The 22953-nt window shown below is 37.2% G+C and overlaps 1 protein-coding gene across 8 annotated transcripts in view; it reads right to left on the bottom strand.

Annotated features, from left to right (window-relative positions):
• myo9aa (myosin IXAa) overlaps positions 1-22953 on the bottom strand; it is a 113216-nt gene that overhangs the window by 28273 nt on the left and 61990 nt on the right. For 6 of the 8 annotated variants that reach the window (XM_053512719.1, XM_053512723.1, XM_053512725.1 and 3 more), the window contains 8 exons: positions 21767-21867; positions 21525-21651; positions 18506-18595; positions 12461-12577; positions 12114-12248; positions 4682-4803; positions 3451-3592; positions 1270-1465 (listed from right to left, as the gene is read on the bottom strand). In XM_053512719.1, coding sequence (XP_053368694.1) covers positions 1270-1465; positions 3451-3592; positions 4682-4803; positions 12114-12248; positions 12461-12577; positions 18506-18595; positions 21525-21651; positions 21767-21867 — 1030 coding nt within the window. The remainder of the gene's footprint in view (positions 1-1269; positions 1466-3450; positions 3593-4681; positions 4804-12113; positions 12249-12460; positions 12578-18505; positions 18596-21524; positions 21652-21766; positions 21868-22953) is intronic. The other 2 variants (XM_053512724.1, XM_053512720.1) reach the window with 1 other exon arrangement.

The following is a 22953-nucleotide window of genomic DNA, read 5'->3' on the forward strand; positions in this document are numbered from 1 at the left end:
ATCTCAATAAAGCGACAGGATCAAAGCTGACTGTGCTACTTGCAGAACAGTTAAAGGGAAAAGACGCTAAAGTACAGTAAATGTAAAAATAGAAGAAAAACATTAAAGATGCTACAGTATGCAAGACCACTGAGCAAGTGCAGAAGCTAAGCTGGCTCACAAACACACACTTATGACAAAGAATAGCAATAAAATCCATTTTCGAGCCACAAAGACTAAAGTCTTAAGTGGAAATATGAATATTACAAGAAATTGATTCTTATAATAGTAAAAGCTTTACTACCGTACAATAAACCCCAAGATTAGAATTCATAAATAAATAATCTAAATACAATTCTTCGTTAGTGTTATAAGAATATTCATCAGATATCAGATCTATTTTTTTGCATATATAGACAGTGATGTGCTTGTGTCTCAATCATTCAAGCGTCAAAAAAAAAAAAAATCATCTAACTTGAGGCATAAACCAGTGAGAAAAAGGTGACGATGATTTACAGATGTTCAGGCCGGTGATTAGGATACTGGTGATGCTGGATTCTAAGCAGTCGGAACAGACAGGAAATGAGGTCGCTGCAAAAGTTGTTAAATCAACAACCAATTTTTTAATTGTAAATTTAGATCCACTTGTGGCTTGTCGAGGTAAAATATTCGTTCCCGTTTCTTTAATATATAATTCACATTACTTTAAAATGAAGAAATGAGGGGGATCAAGACTACTGCTAAGTACTGTAGATGTGTACGTATGTACAGTATTTATGTCTGTCTATTTATTTACGCTAGAGGTGGAAATTTTTTTTTGAAAAGTTCTTGAACCTATTTTATTGTATTAAAAAAAAAAAAATATATAGCCATTTTACAGATTAAACAATGACATTATATATATTTTTGACACTTTCTGAGCTCCTGTTATCATTTATATCAAAGTGGCTATAATGAGCTATTCGGATTCCTAACTAAAGCTTGTCGAAGCAGCCGCAAAGCCTAACTTCTCTGTACTGAAGACTTTCCTGTGCACTAAAATAGATGTTGTATTTTAACAGCCGTGCAGGTTTTAGGAAAACAACAAAAGCCCCACTATAAAACAGTCGTGCAAAGGTAGATACCAATGCATCGACCCCTACACATTACTCTGAAACAATGATGCCTGTAAAGCCTGCATGCCACTTTGGTCCTCTCTCCTGAATGGCTCAATGCTGAAAACAGCCGAACGCCCCACGTGCTGCCTGTTCGCACCTGCTCACAGCGTGTCCACTAAAAACAAAGACTCACCAGTCTTCTTCTCGGTGTGTCTCCTTCCCGCCTCCCTGAAGGCCACCACGGCTCTGCAGTACGCCCGCAGCACGGCCCAGCGGAACGTGGCCACCGGGTAGATGCCGATCAGGCCACCGATGAAAGCGTTTCTGCTGCTCTTCAGCAGGGCTACGATGTCAGGCCGCATGTGGTCTGTGTTCTTCTCTCTGAAGTCCTGAATGTGCAAGAAGAGAGACGAATGCAAAATTTATTGGCTTAAAGAAAGCTAAAGTGATTTCCTCTTCTACTGCATGAAGATTTATTGGCACAGTTGGTTTAAAACGCATAAAAAAAAAAATTTAAAAAAAAACCTTACACTTCCATTACAGGAAATTTTGTGGGCATTTTGAATGGGGAGCAAAGTGCTGTTATAGGAAAATAACAAGTGATGAGGTTATAACATGCTTTTTTCCCCCTCTTATACCACAGCAGGTTCTTTAAATTTACTTGTGCAGTATATCGGTTGCATTTTCTTTTTACACTTGCATAAACCTTAAAAAAATTAAATAGAATAAAAAAAAAAAAACCACTCTTTAAATCTGTTTAGGTCCGTGTATTAATTAACACCTTCTGGTTTAAATTAATAATCGAAAATTTGTAAAAGTTAATAGAAAATATGCTAGGATGAAAATACCTGCTAGGATGAAATGAAATCCTCCACCATGAAGAGGAACTCCAGGCATGTTGTACACTTATTGTGCATTTATAATTATTCTGTATATACTATACAGTATATATATTATTAGCCTAACATTTAAGATATTTTTTAGGAAGTAACCATAAAGGCTTGAAATTACTGCTAGCTAGCTCAGCCCAACTCAAGTGAATCAAATAACATGATTACGAAATGAAACAGCACCCAAAAAAATCTTCTCAACAGCATGCGCAGTTTCCTTTAATCTCTCATCTGAGAGCTGTTCAATTTTAACGATGTTTCTTTTCCACAATAAAAAAAAACACCAAAGAACAAAAAAACACAAAAAAACAAGAAAGCTCCTGATATTTAAACAAGTCATCATTAATGATTGCAACTCACTAAAGACTTTAATGTCTGCACGTGTGCATTAAGGCCCAAATCGTGATTTAATTAATAAGACGTGTTCCAGTGGTGTGATTAAGCTCCCTGTACAGGGACGGGCCATTTATCTTCGGGTTGAAGCAACGACTGAAGCTTTCTCAGGATACCTAATGGCTGGCCGTTTGTTTTTAAAATCCTGATTTGTGAGTAAGTATAAAAACGACTTCCCACAGCCTTCAGAAACTCAGAGCATGGGACAACAAAATTGCTTACAGAAACGCCAACATACACTCTAATGCAGTGATGTAATATTTTCCAGCAGGGCTTGTTATTTCTACTCCACCTTATGGATCTGGGTAGAGCATAAAAACGTGTGTGATCTTCTCTACACGTCTGGGATTACTTTACTGCTTCTTTGAGTTTCCTTGAGCATTATAAAGAGTTATGATATGCTTTGCGCACTCTTTGAAATTCTGGTAATTATTTCCTTAAGTGCATCCCGGATATAAGCACACTGTTGTGTGTGTCTAACACATCGTCTCCCCCAGGTCAACGAATGATGGTAGTCGATCTTGGTTTGTGCAGAACATTACAGGTAGCTGTTAAGATCGGACAACGTTCGCTGGTGTTCTAAAGTTGCTTGGAACATTGATTGTGCATGTTCTCTGAAATTAATGTTATAAAAGAGGCAATATGCACTAAACAAACTAGTTTTGTGTACAGTTCTGAAACGTTGTTGAGTACTGTCGTAAACTTTTGGTCAATTTACAATTAATGCACAAGTGATAAATCTATCACACAGTCAAACAACAGGTCTGTTTCGAGTACAATACTTCCTGATTTTCTTAAATTACTGAATATTTTTCCATATTATTTTAGATTTGAGACTCTTTCCATGTTTGGAAAACCAGGAGAAGTTTTTCCCCCCTTTTTTTGTTTAATGAATAACCCTTTGTAAAAAACTTTGTATGTACAAAAGACATACAGGTGAGCATATGAACCAAGTTAATGATTACAGAAGTATAAAGTCTCTTCTTTACCATATGCAAGCTATTGCCAGCTATATTTTACTTATAATTATTTTAAATAAACAAACAGCCTGGTGAACCTCCTGGTGTACAGTAAATGAGCACGGCTCTCACCTTCACACCGTACTTGACCTTTCCAGCGTAGTGTCTGATGATAAACGCTGGCTCCATGACGGCAGGAAACTCGATGTAGCTGTTCCCTTCATGCTGCCGCTTGAACTTGTCCAGCAATGTCTGGTTAGTGGCCTGTGGGAAGCTGAACATGGAACAGACAAAGTCAATGAAATAAGCAGACAGAAATTTACAATGTCTTTAATGTGGGCGACTTCTCTCGAACCTGACGATACTCATAGGAAATTAACACAAACTGAAAAACACAAAATGCACTGGGATTTACAAAGTGGAAGTTGAATGTGAATTAGCTGCTTGTAAAAAATATTTTAAAAATGTAAGTCTTCCAAGAAAGACACGTGTCATCTGGCCATTGAACAACTGAATGTGCTTAAAAAAAAAGAATTATATAAAACATACTATACATAAAATTAAACTGCAAAGTTGGCGAGGGAACTACTGTACAGTACATAAAAGACCAAACTGAGGCTTCGCTTTGCTTTGAAGTTCTTGATCATGTTCAAAGCTTGAAGCATTTTGACTGAAACCATCGACTCCTGCAATGAACTTGATCATATCACAGCTAGAGAGTCACTAGTCACGAACTACCAGTAAGTGCAGCTTTGTCATAATATTAAAACAAAGAAAATTATTCTGTCTCTTAAACAAAATGAATAACACGGCAAGAAAAACAACAATGCAAAAAAAAAAAAAAAAGATTCAATCAGCTCGACGTTATGAAAGAAATGAAATTCAAGAAGCAACATCAGACACGGTTTCAAATGAATATGGCTGAGCTGAGTGTTATGACACTGATACACACAGTGAGGCTCATTGTGAAAGGAGACTGAAGGTCAGAGGGAGAAAGACAGAAAGAAAGAGGAAAGAAATGCAGGAATATGATAAACATGCCATGTTCTTTTAGCCTTAAGGGGAATGAGAGCTGCTGCCAAAACTTTAACAGCTACAGGAAGATGAAGAACGTGCCAAGAGAGCTGAACTATGTAAACCACCAGGTCTGATTTTCAAGCTATTTCAGGAGTTTTCCTCGATCGTGGATCAATAAAAATAGTGGTGCAAAAAAAAATAATAACGACCCTTTTTACTTATTAATGAGCAAAACGTTGGCTTAGCATTCAAAATGTAACTGATGTGAACCAGGCGCATTGTCGGGTCCTGACGTGCGCCACCCTCGTTCAGAAGAATGAAGAAGCTCTCTCTCTCAGTCACTCACTTGCACTCCTCGTCCAGTAGGTGAAGCAGCGCCGTGGGTTTCTTGCTGATGAGGTTGATGCAGCCCGTGTTGTCGATGTAATCTATGTTATGCCAGGTGATGCCCTCTGCCCTGTACTCTTCCTGAGGGGAGAAACACGATAACATTAACACGGCTTTTAAACACGCACACGTTTGAACTGAAAAAAAACAAACAAACAAAAAAACACTGTGCTGCCCTGCTAGTTTTTCATTTTCTTCTTTATGTAAACAGATTAGTTCATACAAACGAAGAATTATACTGTTTTTATTACGATGTCGTATGTTATGCTTCTATGTGACCCCACCCAGGCAGAGGAATTTTTTTCATCTCCGGACAGCCGCCAGAGCAACAAAACAACAGGCCACCAAAGTGTTTTCATGATCGTGAATGAAGACGCGCTCCCAGAGTCTGACTGTGGTCTTTGCAGTTTATTAATATGAAAGGCATGCTTAACGTTTTGCTTTTTTTTTTTTTGCCCTTTCTGTGGATTTTAGAGAATGTAAATGCGTAATCAGGTAAAGTTTCTTAAAAATCAGTAGCATCTTTCAGCCTTGCTAAAGTCCTGCTTTCAGCCTTGTTAAAGGCCAGAGCAGAAAATTAGATTACTGCTCATGTAGGGAAATTCCACAATTAACAATCAATCAAAACAAATAGAAAATAACTACAATCCTTTCCACTGAAATACGTTAAGAAAATACTATGAAACACCATGACTAATGATACTACTACATAACACAGCCACTAATGAACTAATGCAACTTCTTTTCTTGAACAGCTTTCTTTTGGCTGGCGAGAGGAATGAGCCCGAACAGCTTCCAAATGAAAGCAAATAAAACCCCATTTACAACATGGCCATAAATGGCGTAGTGAAAAAAAAAAAAAAAAAAAAAAGTTTAAAAAACTGCCATTAATGGTATAATGAGAGCGTGTGCGGCATGTCCGCCTTTTCCAAGAGCCACTCCAGTGTGTTTGGATTTATGGGCGGCAGATGGTACGGATGCCAGGCGTAGCGGAGGAACAGACGAGAGCCCGAGCGCTCGCGATTCAAGCAGCATGCAGCGGGATCATTATTACTAATACTACTGACGCATCTATTAAACCACTACTGCTTCCACTCATGCTACTACAATTTTATTTATTTATTATTTCTTTTAAATGCACAAGGCATGCTACATCCTGAGGTAACACTACGACTGTTCTTAAACCTCTGTGAGATGGAAAAAGCTCATAACCCTTTATGAGTTCAGCAGGCACTCAGACGCCAACTCATTCCTGACACTTGAATCCACTATTTTTCATTTCTTTGTGCAATTAAAGTGTGGAACTTGGCAGAGGATGTCACATGCCCAAGTGTTTGTCTAAGAACAAATGGGTGGTGCACCATGAGGTACTTTTCCCCTTCCTAGGACGTTCAAATAAACTTTTCCTAAACTAACCAAGAACTTGTGCATGAGACAAATATAAAGAGCGGATACTAATTACAAAACAATAGTTTATATAAAGCATGCACATGAATAACGTCCATCTGCGGAGTGAGCCATGTCATTGAGTCACGTGATTGGTTGAGGTCGTCACAGTATTTCCCTTCAGTTTTACCATGGAGTGCAAAAGCATGTTGTGGTCTTTAGATAAAACTAAAGATCTTCAAATACAAACAAAAAAATTTTTTTTTTTTTATTTCATCATTTATCTGGCAAAGAAATGTATACTTATTTTATGGTCATCCTCTCATGTACCGACTGTAGTGGCTAGTCTTCTTCCTTTGGAAGAGCTTACATGTGGCAAAACAAAGCTGATGTAATCTGGTAGATGTTGGCCCCTGTGGGGGATTTACTTGAACAATCAAGACCCTAATCCTCAAAGTTTTCTTTTTCTTCTAATTTATTACGATGAAAAAGACATGGTGGTTGTCTGTAAAAACTCCACATATGGTCTGTTCTCTTTTATAATGTATAATACATTATATTGGTGAGGTGTCCTCAGCAGTCCAACCCTGACAAACCATGTCCTTCTAGAGGTCAGGGGAACTGCCTTGCTAGAACAGGTTTGGAGCCACTTGCTGTAGTCGCAATAACTGTAATGCTGTGGCACACAAATACAATCTACGCTGAACCTTAACTTGGCACTTCCAACTTTGTGGCAACAATTCACATACTGTACAACGGTTTGATTGTAAAGCTGCTTTGTGACAATGACAATTGTTTAAAGTACTATACAAATAAAATTGACTCAAAGGTCAAGTGTACATACTATATACTTTTGTCCCATACAGTGTACAGAGGGGCCCAAAAAAATGCATGCACACCTCAACAGTCATCATCTACGGCCTTTTCTAAAACTCGAATTAGCAGCAACGTTTAGTATTGTGTTTCCACTAAAGATGTCTGAAGTTGTCATTATTGTTGATGCTGTCATCTGACCGCCATAAGAGAGCCAAATAAAATGGCGGAGGTACACTTTACTTTCGAGCAACACAAATCCTTTTGAAGTGGTACTGTTAAATTTGTACACTAGCTGCACTCACTCACCGTCTACACCGCATTATCATGTATTCTGGGTCACAGGGGACCTGGAGCCTATCCCCAGGGACTTGGGGCACGAGGCGGGGTACACACTGGACTGGGTGGCCAATCCATTGCAGGGCACACCCCCACACAAAACGGGCAATTTGGGAACGGCAATTAGGCCCATCTGCAGGTCTTTAGACTGTGGGAGGAAACCGGCCCACCAAGGACGGGGAGAACATGAAAACTCCATGACAGGAATCAAGATCAAAGCTGAGAATCAAACCACAGTTTCTGTGTAAGGCAGAGTGAGTGTGTGTGTGTGTGTGTGTGTGTGTGTGTGTGTGTGTGTGTGTGTGTGTGTATAATGTGCGTGCGCGCACACAGCGCCTGCGTGCACAAACGGAAACACTTATTTGTCGGGATTTATTTTTACTTTTTTTTTAAGGTAAAGTGCAGGTCAATTTGTTTTATTTGTATTTTATATTTTGTAGTAATTATTTTTATGTATTTATTTTTTTGGGCTGTAGACGAATAATTTGAGTTTCGATTATTTCTAATGGGAAAATTTAATTTGGTTTACGAGTGTTTTGTAATACGAGCCCATTTCTGGAACGAATTATGCTCGTGATCTGAGGTTCCACTGTATCATACAAAGCAATCCCTGTGTACACTCACATAGCAGTTCACCAAAATCAAAAGTGCCTGGATGTTAATGGTGACCACTTTGAGCATCTAATGTGATTGGATACAATTTGATGTTTTAGTAATTTAGCAAAACATTCTTATGCATATATTTTTCCACACTGAAGTGTGCATACATTCTTTTCAGCCCCTCTGAAATTGTGAAATCTACACATGTTCATGGTACTGTATATGCTTTTCTTCTGCATGAATTTCAACCACAGGGAAAGTTTTAACATTTTAACATCTATATTATTGCTGAAAGTATACACAGATGCCCTGAATACATACAAAATACTTCTACATTTATGACCTAACCTACATTGATGTCACATTTTAAAAGAACTGTACTCTTGCACTAGGAAAATGAGTCCTCACTTTAATTACCAGCATCATCTACCACAGATTCAAATTCAAATTTTATTTGGTTACATACACACTCATACACAGTACGATATGCAGTGAAATGCTTAGATAGACTCATCCCTGCAGATAAAATCACTCAGACATTACACACAAGCCTTATTGTCACCTGTTTACTCCACTGATATCTGTTCGTGTGAACATCAGTAAGGAAATAAACGTGGATTAATATGCTCAGGTCCTTTACCAAATCATTTGGTTAAAAAAAAGATTCAAACATCTTTAACACTTTCCTGATTGTACAGTGTGTATGCATGCGACTTTCAGCCTCAAGCCAACTTTTATCCTTTATATCTATATGCATATAAAAAAGTCTGATCAATTTAGGTATTCGCCAGCGTGGAAAAACAACCCTGTGATGATGTTCTTTTCAACTTCTGTCCTGAGGTAATTGTGCCAAGTATGAAACCAGCCCAGGCCTCATTAGCCCACAAATAGACTAAATTTGTGCTTTTTCAGGGAAAACACACCTTTAAACATAATGTGATTTGGAATTGCCGCGTCCTAAATGTGCCTTTGTATTAGAACTGTGAAAGCGGTGCATTAGTGTAATCTAATCTAATCGCAATCAGATCCCTCACCTTTTGATGCCAGCCGTCTGTGGCTCGTAACAGGATGGCACCTTGCATGAGAGAGCTGCTCTTTTGTGGACTGCTAGCGGCGATTTCTGCAGCTTGATTAAATAATGGAAGCAACCAGTGAGGCGAGGTGAATCTGATCTGGCACTTAAACCAGCACTGCGCACTTCAGAAGACTAAAAGACTCACTCCGATCTCTTCAGAGCAGCAGCAGCGCGAGACTCAACATCGCTTTAGTCCCAAACGAATGCCGCATTAGGAGTGAAGTACGCTTAAAGATGAACATATTTAAAGAGCTTTACTAAAAGATTATCTATAATAACACCGTGGTCAGTATCCTGTAAGTGCTCGGCTTTGTATCATCCTTGGGATCCAAGCTTGTGATTACTGAAACCCTTAACTTTCTTATTTAAAAATACAATACCATTAAAATTTGCCATTTATTAACAAAACCTAAATATTAAGCATCATGGAAATGTCTCAATATTTTAGTAATTATATCATACACCCCTAAATGGTTTTCTAATATTTTAATCAAAAAGAGTCAATGTCCTTGTTAAATATCAGATTGAGAGTTTTCCAGAAAGTGCACTACATCATGTTCCTTAATCCACTCCAGCTAGTGTTTATGTTCATCCTCTTTTCTTTTAACCATCTATAAATATTATTGATATTTATTATATATAACTTTTATATTTAGTGATAGTTAATAGGGAGTAAGTGCATGTGTAAAAGGAATATAAATAAAGTATATGCTACAAATCATTAAAAAGAATATATTCTTAACATTGTATATATAATGTTAATACATAATCAGAATTTAAACCTGCCTAAAGTTTTCTGAAAGATATCACTTTAAAAGAAGCTGTTTGTGATCACAACTTCAAGACCAGGTCAGCGTGCAGAAACAATATCAGGTTGTGACAGTTATGTGTCCTCTTTCTCTCGGTCTAAATAAAAGCCTGAACCTTACACGGACATTAAAAGGTGAGTCACAAAGGCAGCACTCTGACAGGCGGTGATTAAAATGATGAGCTGTGGGGGCTGTAGGTACCGCAGACACACACACCAAATGAATGTTGATCCACAGGACTACAATAGGGCTTTTCTTTTTCTTTATTTAAAGTGTCTTTGTATGTCTTTGAGACTGGTTTATTTAGTCATCTCACTACAGTCAGTCAGTTTGTTTACCATAACAATCCCTGTAATAAAGACAAACCACTAAGTAAACCGTTCAGCACACAGTATCACCACTCGCGGCAAAAATAAATAAATAAATAAATAAATAAAATAAAATTATATATATATATATATATATATATATGCCAAGTAACTTGCTGACTAACTGCTCAGGATACAAATAGTGTCTGATAGTAATACAGTCCTCTGAAAAGAAAAAAAAAACTCTAGACAAAATAATGCAATGATAAAGACAAGCTTACTATACTTTATAATATACTAAAATATTAAAATATGCACTATAATATACTATGATAAAAGATTAAATTTAAACGCCTTTAAGTTTGATTATTTCGACTTTGGTGGCCAGTTCATGTGTAAAAATGATTCCTCGTGCTCCCAGAGCCACTTTTTTTGCAATCTGAAATGGAATATGGCCGTGCAATCAGGGAAGAAAAACTTCATAACCTGGTCATTCAGTACATTCAGGTCATCAGCTGACTTAATTTTATTGCCACATAACTTTGCTGAGTCCTGAGCGAATGAAACATCTCCAGATCATAACGCTGCCTCCAGGGCTTGTACAGTGGGCCCTATGCATGATGGGTGCATCGCTTCATACGCTTCCCTTCTTACCCTGACACGCGCCCATCGCTCTGAAATAGGGTCAATCTGAACTCATCATACCACATGACCCTATTCTATTGAAGTCTGATCTTGTTCACAATCAAATTGAATCTTTCTTCCTGATTCGTCTTACTAACAAGTGGTTTTCTTATGAACACAAAGCTGTTTTGTCCTGAGAGTTCTCATCACATTTTGTGTGTGTGGAAATGTTCTTAATTTTACTATTAAACATAGCTGTATAACTACAAGTTTTTTATGATGCAACTTCAAGCATTTAAGAGATCTCCTGGATTTTGTTTTATTAATTTGTTGGAAAGTTTGGAGATTAACCCATATTTATCATGTTTACACTACGCTGAGTTTGTAGGCAACAACATTTTGGGTAGTACACAAATACTGTACAGCAAACACTGGTTAGTACATTTCTAATTAGTTTAAGTCTGTAAATATACACATTTAGATGAACTTACAGTATAAAGCTTTTCTCTCAGCAGAGGGAAACGTTATTTAACAATCGAATATATGCTGTAAATATATTATAAAAACCAAGTATACGTTAAAACTCAGATCTTTACTGACCTAATTATACACTAAGCAACTATGCATGATAGGAAACTGCAACACTGTTTATAGTAAGGCACCAGTCAAAAGTTTGGACAAACCTTCTAATTTAATGTTTTTTTGTTGTGTTTTTTTAATACATTCTAAAGCAATACTAAAGATTTTATTAACTAATTAGGGTAATTAACAAACTAACTAACTATCTAACAACAAGTGTCAGCTGTTATTTTATGACACGAGGGTCAGATGTTCTGGAATAGTTCTTGCAAGAACAGTATTGTGTGTCAAGTGCACTTGCAAAACCCATCAAGCTTGATGGATGATGATAAAACTGTCTCTCATGAAGACCATCACAGGAAAACAAGACCTAAACTTACCTTTGCTGCAGAGGAGAAGTGTATTTAGATCTACCAGCCTCAGAAACCACCAATTAACAAACAGCACCTCAGATTGGAGGCGTTATGAAGGATTTACAGAGTGCAAGTAGCAGATACATCTCAATATTAACTGTTCAAAGGAGATTATTGTATATTTTGGACGCCTTCAGCATTGTTTTACAGTGTAGAAAGAAATAAAAATCAGGAAATCCAATGGGATTAAAAGGTGTCCCCAAACCTTTGACTGGTTGTGTTTAGCTTTTAAATCATGCATGAAAAGTTATTATCTCAGTGCATGACGTTTTATCAATAAAGAATTGGATTAAAATGCAAGTTGTAATGTAAGTAGGTTTGTGATTAACTCGAGTGGTGTTTAAGCCTTTATTTTCATTCTGTTTTCAGCAAGAACAACTCTAGATTTTAACATTGACATGTGTAAGGGGTTGGACCTGCTGATAAGAAAGATCATAGCTTTTACCTGCTCCAGCTTAAAGATGTGCTGGTTGAAGTAATGCTGCAGTCTCTCGTTGGCGAAGTTGATGCAGAACTGTTCGAAGCTGTTATTTTCGTAGTCTTCGAAGCCAAAGATGTCGAGGACGCCGATAGATAATATCTGAGAAGAAAGTGAGTCATATTTCCCCTGAAATATCTGTACTGTAAGGATATATACCTTACATAATGCCTGCATCTATTATTTACAGAATAAACCAGCACTCTCCGGTAAACAGCACTGCAGAGTGACACAGCAGATAAATCACCAGATCGCGATCCATTAGAGCTGAAATATTTCCGTTTCTCTAATCGTCTGAATGAAACCGGTCTTACCTTGGCCGACTCCTCTAGCTCTCGGTGGTTGAGCAGGGCGTGATTGATTCTGAACACGATCCAGTCGAACAGAGCACTGTACAGAGATTTAGCCATGGAGTCACGCACAGTCCCGGCCTGAAACACAACAGCAGAAAGCTGCCAGTTAAACAGTGTATGATGATGATGTCTGCCTCATTTTGGGATTACTTTAGAAAACAAAAAAAAACATCCATACTAAGCACACATGCCCAAGGACTTACTTGTTGTAGTTTACAGTTGTAAATGAAATGTTTGTATAATCTCAGACAAATGTCCACATGAACAGATTCTTAATGAAAGATATCCTGTCCCTTCAAAATAAAGAAATCAATCCAAAAAGTTTGCATAATCGCTCACGTATCTTACGGACATCTAAAAGGGTGAAAGGTGATGTCCACTAGATGGCAGTTTAGAGCCAAAACATTTCTGTCCATCTTTTTATAAGTCTAACAGGAATGTTTAGCGATTTAATTTGATAAACTGACCAACAATCTCCATCCTTCTCTGAAAAAATGCCTAATTTATAAAGTTCAGAAGATGGCTATTTAAGTAGGCATACGATTATTAAGGAGTTTTAAAGTGCCATGAAAAAGTAATAGCGGCTTTCCTTTCTGGATTTTTTTTTTTTTGCATATGTCTCACACTTAAATAATTAGATCGAATAATTTTTTTAATTACACAAAGATAACTCAAATACAAAATGCAGAATATTTCATTTATTAGAGGGACAAAAAAACTGACAATGTAAAAAACTAAACCTAATAACTGGTTGTGCCACTCTTGGCAAGTGTATATAATAACTGGCATTAGGTTTTTCACATAGGAATTTTGGCACACTCTTTGCTGCAGAATTGTTTTGATATAACCACATTGAAGGGTTTTTAAACATGAATGGCCTGTTTAAGGATCTCAATCGGATTTAAGTCCAGACTTTGACTAGGCCACAGCAAAAACTTTAACTTTGTCATTTTTTAACCATTCAGAAATGGACTTGCTGGTGTGTTTCAGATCATTGTCCTGTGGCATAAACCAATTAAGAATGTGAGACGAGCCTTTTTTTTGTCAGCAGTGGCTTTCGCTGGAAATCTACCATTGATGCCATTTTTGCCCAAGTCTCTCTTTTATTTTTAAATCATGAATGCTGACCTTAACTAAGGGAAGTGAAGCCTGCAGTTCTTTCAGTTCTTTTTGGTCCCTGGTCACTCCCATTCCTAATAGCAAATTCATGAAAACTGTCCACTTGCTTTAATGTACATTAATTACATCTGTCTGTGTTTCTCAGTGTGACTTAATTAATGCTAAATGTATTTTTAATACAATTACCTTAACTTTAACTGAACTTGTACTTAAAAAAAAAAAAAGGAAACCACACAATATGTAGGTGATTGTGAGAAGAGGTTAATGTTAAGTAGATACATCAGTGTGATTACAGAGTGTGATTCATCATGTCTGTGATCTTCCCTGAGGCATGATTAACATTATTAGGCGCTTTAATGCTCTTCGACGTGGCACAGCTTCTGCCAATCCAATCTGGTGCGAGTCTGCGGCAGGCAGGGATCTGATTTGTGTAAATGACTTATTTGCACCGTTGGCATGTGCCTATTTCCCTGAAGATGAGTTGATGCAAAATCTGCGGCTTTAGTCAACGGTCACTACAAAAAAAAACAAAAAAAAAAAACACCTGCAAAAGTGGTCTAACAGGGGCCTTTCAAAATAAAACAATAACAAAAAAAAAAACTTTACATATTTGCTTGAATAAATATGCAGTTTTTGGGACGCTATTTCAATATTTTTTTAAAGAAAAAAAAAGTCATACTAAAATTCAAGAAATCTTCTAATTTGCATGTTGTCCTATATGTAAATGATTTTTAGCAAATAGATATTTTTTATCATCCTCTAACACACACATCTATCTATCTAGCAAATATATATATATTTGCTTCTCATTTTCTATTTTATTTTATACATTTAATTACTTTAAACTGTTATCAATTATACTTTTACGGTAATTTTATCATACTCCATCAATAAACCTATTGCTTTCCATCACTTTCACCTTTTTTTGCCACATGTAAGAACTTAACTTACGAAACACGTCAGCAATATTTTTGACACATACTGTACTGTATGGACTCCTCTTTGGGATTATTTCAATTAAATTGGTGAAAACATTTACTTCATACGTCAATTAAAAACAGAACGCAATCAGATCATTGCATTTTATGGATTTTATACATTTCTCCTTCACCAATTTTAACCAGCTTTATACTAGACGAGTAATCATCCATATATATATATATATATATTTAAAAACGTATTCATGTATGCTTTACATGTGACATTTTATACGATTCCTCACAATGTGCCCTTTTAGTGCTTGCACAAATGAGTCATCTATAGTGTATTATTTCATTTATTACATTGCACAGACAACTCAAGTGTTTTTTTTTTTTTTCCTTTTTACTGTAAAACACATTTGCCAAGCTACAAGACTGACTGATATTAAGGGAAAGCACTGATTGGAAGATAAAGCTGTCAATTAAAGAGTGTTTAACAGCCCTGGTGTTAGGTTCCTGATGGAAAGTGTGCATTAGGCAGGAAGTCAGCCATCTGTGATTTTGCACGTGTCTCTACATTAACTGGAATGTGCCATTTGTGTATTTTAATAGCAGCATTAATTAAAATTGTTTAAACTTGTTCTAGAGAACCCCAGAAGCTAAAACCTAACCTACTTTGAGGTAGTCCTAATCATTCTGTTACGGTGCATCAGAATGTATAAAGTGCTTGAGTGCACAGTGTTGTAAGAAAACGATCAATGACCCTTCAATTTCCTATAAATACAATACAACCTAAAGTGTTTTATCTCCGTATATACATTATACACACCCCAGCACTTTATAACAATTATGTTTTCTTTTTTTAAGAATGACACAATACTCAACGCATTTATAGTGATTTAACAGTGTGAAACATTTGTTATTACTTATGTTAAAGCAGTGGAGGCTCAAACACTTAGGGTCTCTGTAATGGGCCTAGAGAGGCAGCACTACCAAGCTGCCAAGTTTGTTCCTTTTAAATTTACACAACATATCTGCCACTTTGAAGGCTGTATTGTGGAACAAACTATAAGACAAAATTCTCCCACTTCTACATTTAAAAAAAAGATGAAGAAAAGAAATCCAACTTAATAAAAGACTGCGATGCAACTAAGCAGGAAAAACAAATACTTATGCAAGGCAATGTACAAGAAATCACTCATTCACCAGTATACTTTCTTCATACTGACTGCTAAAATCACTTTTATTTCATTATTTAGAAGCCCTCACTACTTACAGCCTTATAGGGCTTACTATTCAGTCAACATTTCAGAAAGGGTCAAATCATTTGGGCTGCATCAAGCAAAGTAAACAACTAAGGAAATCAGAAATTACTTTAACTGGTTTGAGAACCCTTGTGATGTTGCATGGTAAAAACCAAAAAAAAATAAAATAAAATCTTTAATAGTGAAAGCAAGAGCATTTTCATACACACACAGTGTGATTAGAACTCTCAGGATTGGGACTGAACAGCTGTGTGTCCACTTGTTGGTGAGACTAATCAGAAAAAAAGGCCTTAAATTGCTAGAAAGCATAAAGATTAGACTTTGGAGCAATGTAAGCCAAAAAAAAAAAAAGGGTAATTTCAGGGTAATAAGGGAAGCACAAACACACATTGTGCTCAAGAGTCAGTGTTTTTCTGATCTGGAGTTGCTTCAGTTGGGCAGGTCTAGCTTCATACACATAATGTGGCAATAAGATGAAGGCAGCTGCAATGTCAACCATTATTCGAAAAACCTTAGAGAATGTAAGAATTCAAAAGACTGAATACTGAATAAGATAATGTGGCCAAAAAAAAAAAAAAAAAAAAAAAACTCCACAAGTTAAATTATTTGGCTGATTGACACATTTTATAGCAAAATAACAGACTTATGCATACTGAGAACACAACCTGTCTAAACAGGAGAAAGTGGGAGCTTTTACACAACTTGTATACACTGTCCATTTTTTGCTTATTATTCATTTGGATGGAAAGTCATCCTTGTATAAGCATTCCTTGATCTCTGTATACATCGAAGCACTCGAGCCGCGTCACTCAAGCGCCTCGGAGGAGGTCACTGTTATGCATTACGCAGACATCTTCATAATTACGCACTTCTCTTTAAGTTCATAATGTCAGTCTCATCTAGCATTTTTACCCAAGCGATGCACAAAGTTAATAAACAACCTGTCAGAAATCAGGAATAATTGCTGGTCTCTTAGAATAATAGTTTAAATAACGTTGCAGCTGTTACGCCTTGAATTCATTTCAGCAGCTGTGTGTAAAAGTCACGGTCACGGCTGGTAACGACAGAGTTGCATCACGAAAAACTGAGAGAAGAAGAATTCCTAAAAAAGGAATGAGATCTGTATTTTCCGCGTACGACGAGACACGATTCTGATGCTAATACGCTGTAACTCTGAGCTTGGCTGTGCTGTGGATGAGAAAAGGGGTGTAAAAACCGCCAAGTGTACAATTTTATGATGACGAATTCGGCTGCATGCACACATGGACGAATTTGTACTGTAGATACCCTTCAATTACAGAAGGGAAAACCCACAGTGGTCACTGGAATAACTTTAAACCAACAAAAGTAATAATAAATAATAATTCAATGAACAGGGACTAATGCAAATCAGACATTGCTTTGAATAACTGTAAAAATAAATAAATAAATAAATAAAATAAAAAATAGCACACCATGGAAAGTGTCCTGAACAAATTTCACAACTTTCTGAGGCAATCACTGTGATTTCTGTATCCCTCAATGAGACTTCTGTACCTGTTGATACGTATTTTGGTCCACTTCTCATGAGCAAAGTCCTCCAGCTGTCTCAGGTTTGAAGGCTACCTTCTCCAGACTGCATGTTTCAGCTCTTTCCACAAATGTTCAGAAGGATTTAGATCAGGGCCTTGTGGAAGTCTACTTCAGAATAGTCTATTTCTTTTGTTTTTTATCTATACCTGAGTGTTCTAAGTTGTTTTTTTTTCGGGTCATGATTCCGTTGGAGGATTTGGGACCAGCAACTGAGACTCAGTAAAGCTGCTCGGCAGCGACAAGTTTCACAGTCGGTGTAGTGTCCCTTTCTGTAAAAAGGCTTTTTGTGCCTTTGACCAAACAACTAATGTGACTTGCCAAAAAGCTCCAGTTTTGTCTCATCTTTCTCAAAGACATGAAGCCTACATGTACTTTGATAAATTCTAGCATGGCTTTTTTTATTATTTATTTTTTTATGATTGGCTTTCAACGGTGGAGTTCTCCTGGGTCGTCTTTCATTAAGACCACTTTTTCTCAAACAGGGATGGATGATGTGTTCTGACCCTGATGTATCGTGACCTCTCAGTTCACCTTAAATTCCTTTGGACATCCTCAGCTCTTTGGTTAGCATTTTTATTATCCTTCTGGTCAATTCGACATTAGTTTATGTTGGCTACAACCCACGGACTATAATATTCTAAATAATATTTGCAACTACTGTATAGTCAAAGGAGGATTAAATCCCTTGAAAGGTGGTCTTACAGCCTTTACCCTTTCTCATGCTTCTAGATAACTTTTTTTGGTCCATGCTCAGTGTGGTACACACCATCATACCAAAGAGCAGAGTGATCAATTTTTACCATTTAAATAGACAGTTGCGAATTTTAGGACACACTTTGATTTAACGCGTCACTGTGGCCAAATTATTTGAATCTTTTCCCGGGTACTAAATGATTAGTCCAGGCCAGTTACATTTTTTTTAATTGTTTAGTTTTTTTTAGTTATTCTATTGAATCCAAAAGCAAAAGTCTAATTTTCATTAGGCGTTGTCCATTAAATGATTATATTTTATTATTACTTGCATCAACTTTGTTATTTCAGGGACAATTGTGGGGTTTTCCTCTCTTAAATAAAAGGGTGGCAACAAATGTGTCGATGTGTGTAAATGCCTATGCCGATTTGGTTCTTACCTCGGCCAGTTTGTAGGGCACGATCAGCTTTTCTCCCACCGTCACCGTCTTGCGTGTCGTCAGGGCTTCGAATAACATTTCCTCTTTCACCTGGAATGCAGAGCATCATGATTATTCTCTTGTGTTTTTAAATGAATTCACAGTGAGAGGTTGTTTAGACGGAATAAATGTACAGCGAGACCTGTGTATTTTTATAGCGTGGCTCAGAGGTTCAGGTTATAACCCTAGCTTCCTGACAGCGATTTCACTGTACACTGTGCCTGCTTATGTCACAAATACCTTTGTGTTGAAAATACAAGTTATTTATTTAATTTATTTTTTAATGTTAAGCTGTCTGTCTTTTTCCAAACTGCACTTATAGTCTTGTACTTTACATGGCAGTAAACAGAACTATGGGGATATTTCATTACCTGGTCAATTTACACTTAACTGGCAGCCAGACATTTTACAATGTAATATGAACAAGTTCATTGTTAATCGACACTTTAGAAAACACCTTCCTCCTTTATTCAAGTGAATGTCACCCTATAAATCTGTAAACTCCTTAGCACTCAGACACAAAAAGTCAAGCGAGGCAGCAGGCATCAGCATTTCCTTCCACTGGCTATACCGAAATACAGTATACATTATATATATATATATATATCTTACACTAGGATATAAGATGCACAAGCTACTGGTTGGGATGTTTTTTTTGCCATTAAATCATATGCCCTAGTGTTTAATAATGACATCACTCATCCCAAATGCACCATTTTGCTGACTTACAAAAGCAGTATAACTATAAATTCCTACAGGCCTAATACATGAGATTCAAATCTCAGAGTGATTACCATTTGAACGCAGCACTGTTCTGAATTTCTGTTTCAACGGCTCCTAAAACGATCTGACCTCCATCTTTTACAAAAGTGCAGTAAGTCAGTTTTAAATACTCCAGGTGTTGTCAGCCTTATCTTTACAGAGTGCATTTGTAACATACGGTGCAAATAACGGACACAAGATTCGGCATATTTCCCTCTGACGTGAGAAAGAACAGGACTGGTTTTACAGTGGAAGCTTGGTAATGATCTTGGGGTCAATAAATATGTGGAAACATATCATTTTTAAAGAACTTTCAAGAATTCTATTTTTAAAAAAAGGTTTGTATAAACTAAGCTCCATCTCCATATTATTTTCCTTTTATGGCGTTCTGCTTTTTTTCCCCCCAAGATCATCACGTGTTGCCTCTGGTTTCGACTTGGTGCTGCCTGAAAACCACACATGGAACTACATGGAAAATGTAAGTAATGAGTTTCTGTGTGCAGGACAATTTATGAGCCTCTGGGAGCTTTAAGCGACAATTTACTCAGGGCCCAGCCTACACTAAATCATGTTATTTAATATGCATAAATGGACAGAATTAAAAAAGTTCACTAATCTTTGATGACCCGACAATCAACTTGGATTTGTCAGATCTCTATCAACTTAACATGTATTGGCCGGTTTATCTCAATATATAATTTTTTTAATTAGATACTAACTAGCTAATCAGTCACCAAGCTTTTTCCGCTCCAATCACATCAAAGACAGTGGACAAACTGATTAAATCTGATTTACTAGCATAAATTTCTTTCTTCTTTTTCTGACAGATGTGACGGCGGCAGGATGGCGCAGTAGTTACCACTGTCGCCGTGCACCTCTAGAGTTTGGGGGTTTGAGTCCTGCTGCTGGTCTGTGTATGCAGTTTGCACATTCAGCCAGTGCTTTGTGGGCCAAATACATGCAATGTAGGCTGATTGGTGACTTCATGGCTTCCTTTTGTTGGAGTAAGCCATGCTGTGTCGCATTATCTGTATCTTCTGCGCACTGTAACCAACCATGTTAACTGGCTCTGTTGAGTGACGCATATTCCCACGACAACCTTAATGAAAAAAAGAAAAAAGAAAAAAAAAAAAAAACTTAAGATTACGGTAGATTAATCTTGTTAATCAGAAAAGCACCAGGGCCTGGAAAGAACTTACTCGGCTCGGGTGCAGACAGTGGTCTGCTATTTAGTGATGTCCGCTATAGATCATGGATAGACACTTCCTGATCGCTGCTAGGTAATCATCTTAAACTGCTAAATTTTGATATCAGTAAAGTAGCAGTATTCATGCTTAGGACAGAGCTCACGTGTGTTCATTTCTGCAAGTGATTAAAAAGACATTTCACTTACTGTAATGTTTAAAATCTTAACCAAGCTATAAAAACCTTTTAAAAAGGGGAAAAAAAAGATTCCCAATATTGCCGTGCAAAGAATTTGGGCAGGTTTTTTTTTTTATTTCGAGTTTTTTTTTTTCATTTAGCAACATCCTGATTATATCTGTGATTCAGTTATTTCCAGTTCTCATTCTTCAGACGTTCCCTCCGAGACACTCCTAATTCCACGATTTTTTAAAGCATTTAAAATAATAATCAACTCAACCGACCCTTCATGTTTTTCCTCCTTATCACTTTTTTCTTCTTTCCATACGCAGTAGTGACCGAGCCACAATGTCACATGATATCTAGAGTTTAATTTTTATTGAAACAGATGGATTTTTGAGATGTGTTTATACGGAGATCTTGCCAGGTGAAAAATTTTGTCTGGTGTGTGAGATATGAGATTCGTCTGTGATCGTTCATGCAGCGTGATCACAAATCGTGCAGGATGAGTGTTTTCAGCTATTCTGGACTCAATTCGTACAGCAGTGTTCCACATGCGTTATTGCGAGTCTGTCTCGGGTGCCAACAATTCTGAGGAAAGACCCTCAGGTTTGACTCCATACTGAAATAAGCATGAGTGAGTGAGTGTGTGTGATAGCTCACCACCAAAGCTTCTCGGTCAGCTTTAATGAAACTTAGGAGCTGACGCAGCACTGATGGAGTGAGTGTGTGTGCAGAAAAAGAACAGTGTACAGTGCAAGCAGGTGATAAACGGCCCAGTCTCAGGCTTGCTTCGGTGGATAATTTTGTCTTAATGTTGTGAAAACCAACTCTATAAACACATCGGTCTTTATACCTCTAGCAGCTCTGAGACGATGGGCAGGACGTCGGGATTGCAGATATCGATGGAGTCGTCCCGGTACGTCTTCTTCTTATACCGGATGTTGCCTAAATGAAGAATGGCTGAGAGCAGGGAAAAGATTCTGCAAGAGAGAGAGAAACGGGACAAGCAGTTTAGTTCAGATCTATATACATGTGAATACAATGTGAACAAAATATGAATAAAATGACGACTGTGAGCTTGAAGGTGAGACTGACTGTTTTCGTGTTGCCGGCAGGAACCCCACCATCTCCATGGCCAGCTGCAGACGCTCAAAGTCGTGCTTCAGATCCTCTCCTTCCACTGTGAAGCAGTCCTGCTGGTTTCAAGAAGCAAAACGTCACCGGTTATTAAACACTTTGCCACAGTGTGAGGTCTCTCCCCCTCCAGAAGGAGCAGTTTAACGTCACACATTACACACTGCTGCATTCCAACTCGAGCATGCACAACATGTACGCTGCATTTGTGTACCCAGCAGGGCCTCCCACACCAACACCAACGTTCCATCCAAATGTTTTTATTTAATTTATTATAATATATTTATTTATTTATTTATTTATTTATTTTTTACACAAATGCTCAGAGATTTAAAACTGCTGTAAACTACAGGAGTGGGATTGTGTTTATTCGCTATGGATACCGAAATATTATTAGTGGACAGACTGAGATGTTACACAATCTTGGAAAGACTGGAACATGCTTTAGAATCATTTCATCAATTTAATTCTTTCTTGAAAAACTAAAACTTAGGGTGTGTCTCTGCATTTTGCTAAGCTCTCTATGAACATGGGGTTTCAAGCGACATCACTATTAGGCAGTTAAAAAAAGCACTGCAATTTGAAGATAAGTAAATTAGAAGAATGTCACTAGTTTTAGGGTTTTCATAGAAAACCACTGTTTAGAATATGTTGTGATAACACAATCTCCTTCCTAAAATGTACAGGGAAAAAGAAGGGGAAAAAATCATTTGTACTGTACATGCGTACTGTAGATCTATAAAGGCCGTCTTCCCTTCAGTTAAAGTTTATATATGAATTATTTTGTAATTTTTTTTCAACTTCTTATTCTCTTTTACCCGACTGCTCCCACTTCCCCTATAAACGCAAATACGTTTTCTTCAACTAATGCTGGATAAATTCTATGAGGGTCGTTCGAGTCAAACCGGGATTTGTTGTCTCATGAGAAGATCATGAAGGAATCCAAGCGCATCCTGAAGTCATGTGTTAGGCAAAATTTCACACAACCGTGTACAGTAAGTGCAAGCATGGAACGGCTTGTTTTGATGAAGTTTCTTGTGAAAGAAAGCGTAAAAATGATCGACATTTACAGTAGACTTCAAGCCTGGTACATTGTTAAGACCCTTAGGCGCAGTAAAACATTTGAATGGTGTAAAAGAAAAAAATAA

Source organism: Clarias gariepinus, chromosome 15 (genome assembly GCF_024256425.1).
Source record: "Clarias gariepinus isolate MV-2021 ecotype Netherlands chromosome 15, CGAR_prim_01v2, whole genome shotgun sequence".
NCBI lineage: Eukaryota > Metazoa > Chordata > Actinopteri > Siluriformes > Clariidae > Clarias > Clarias gariepinus.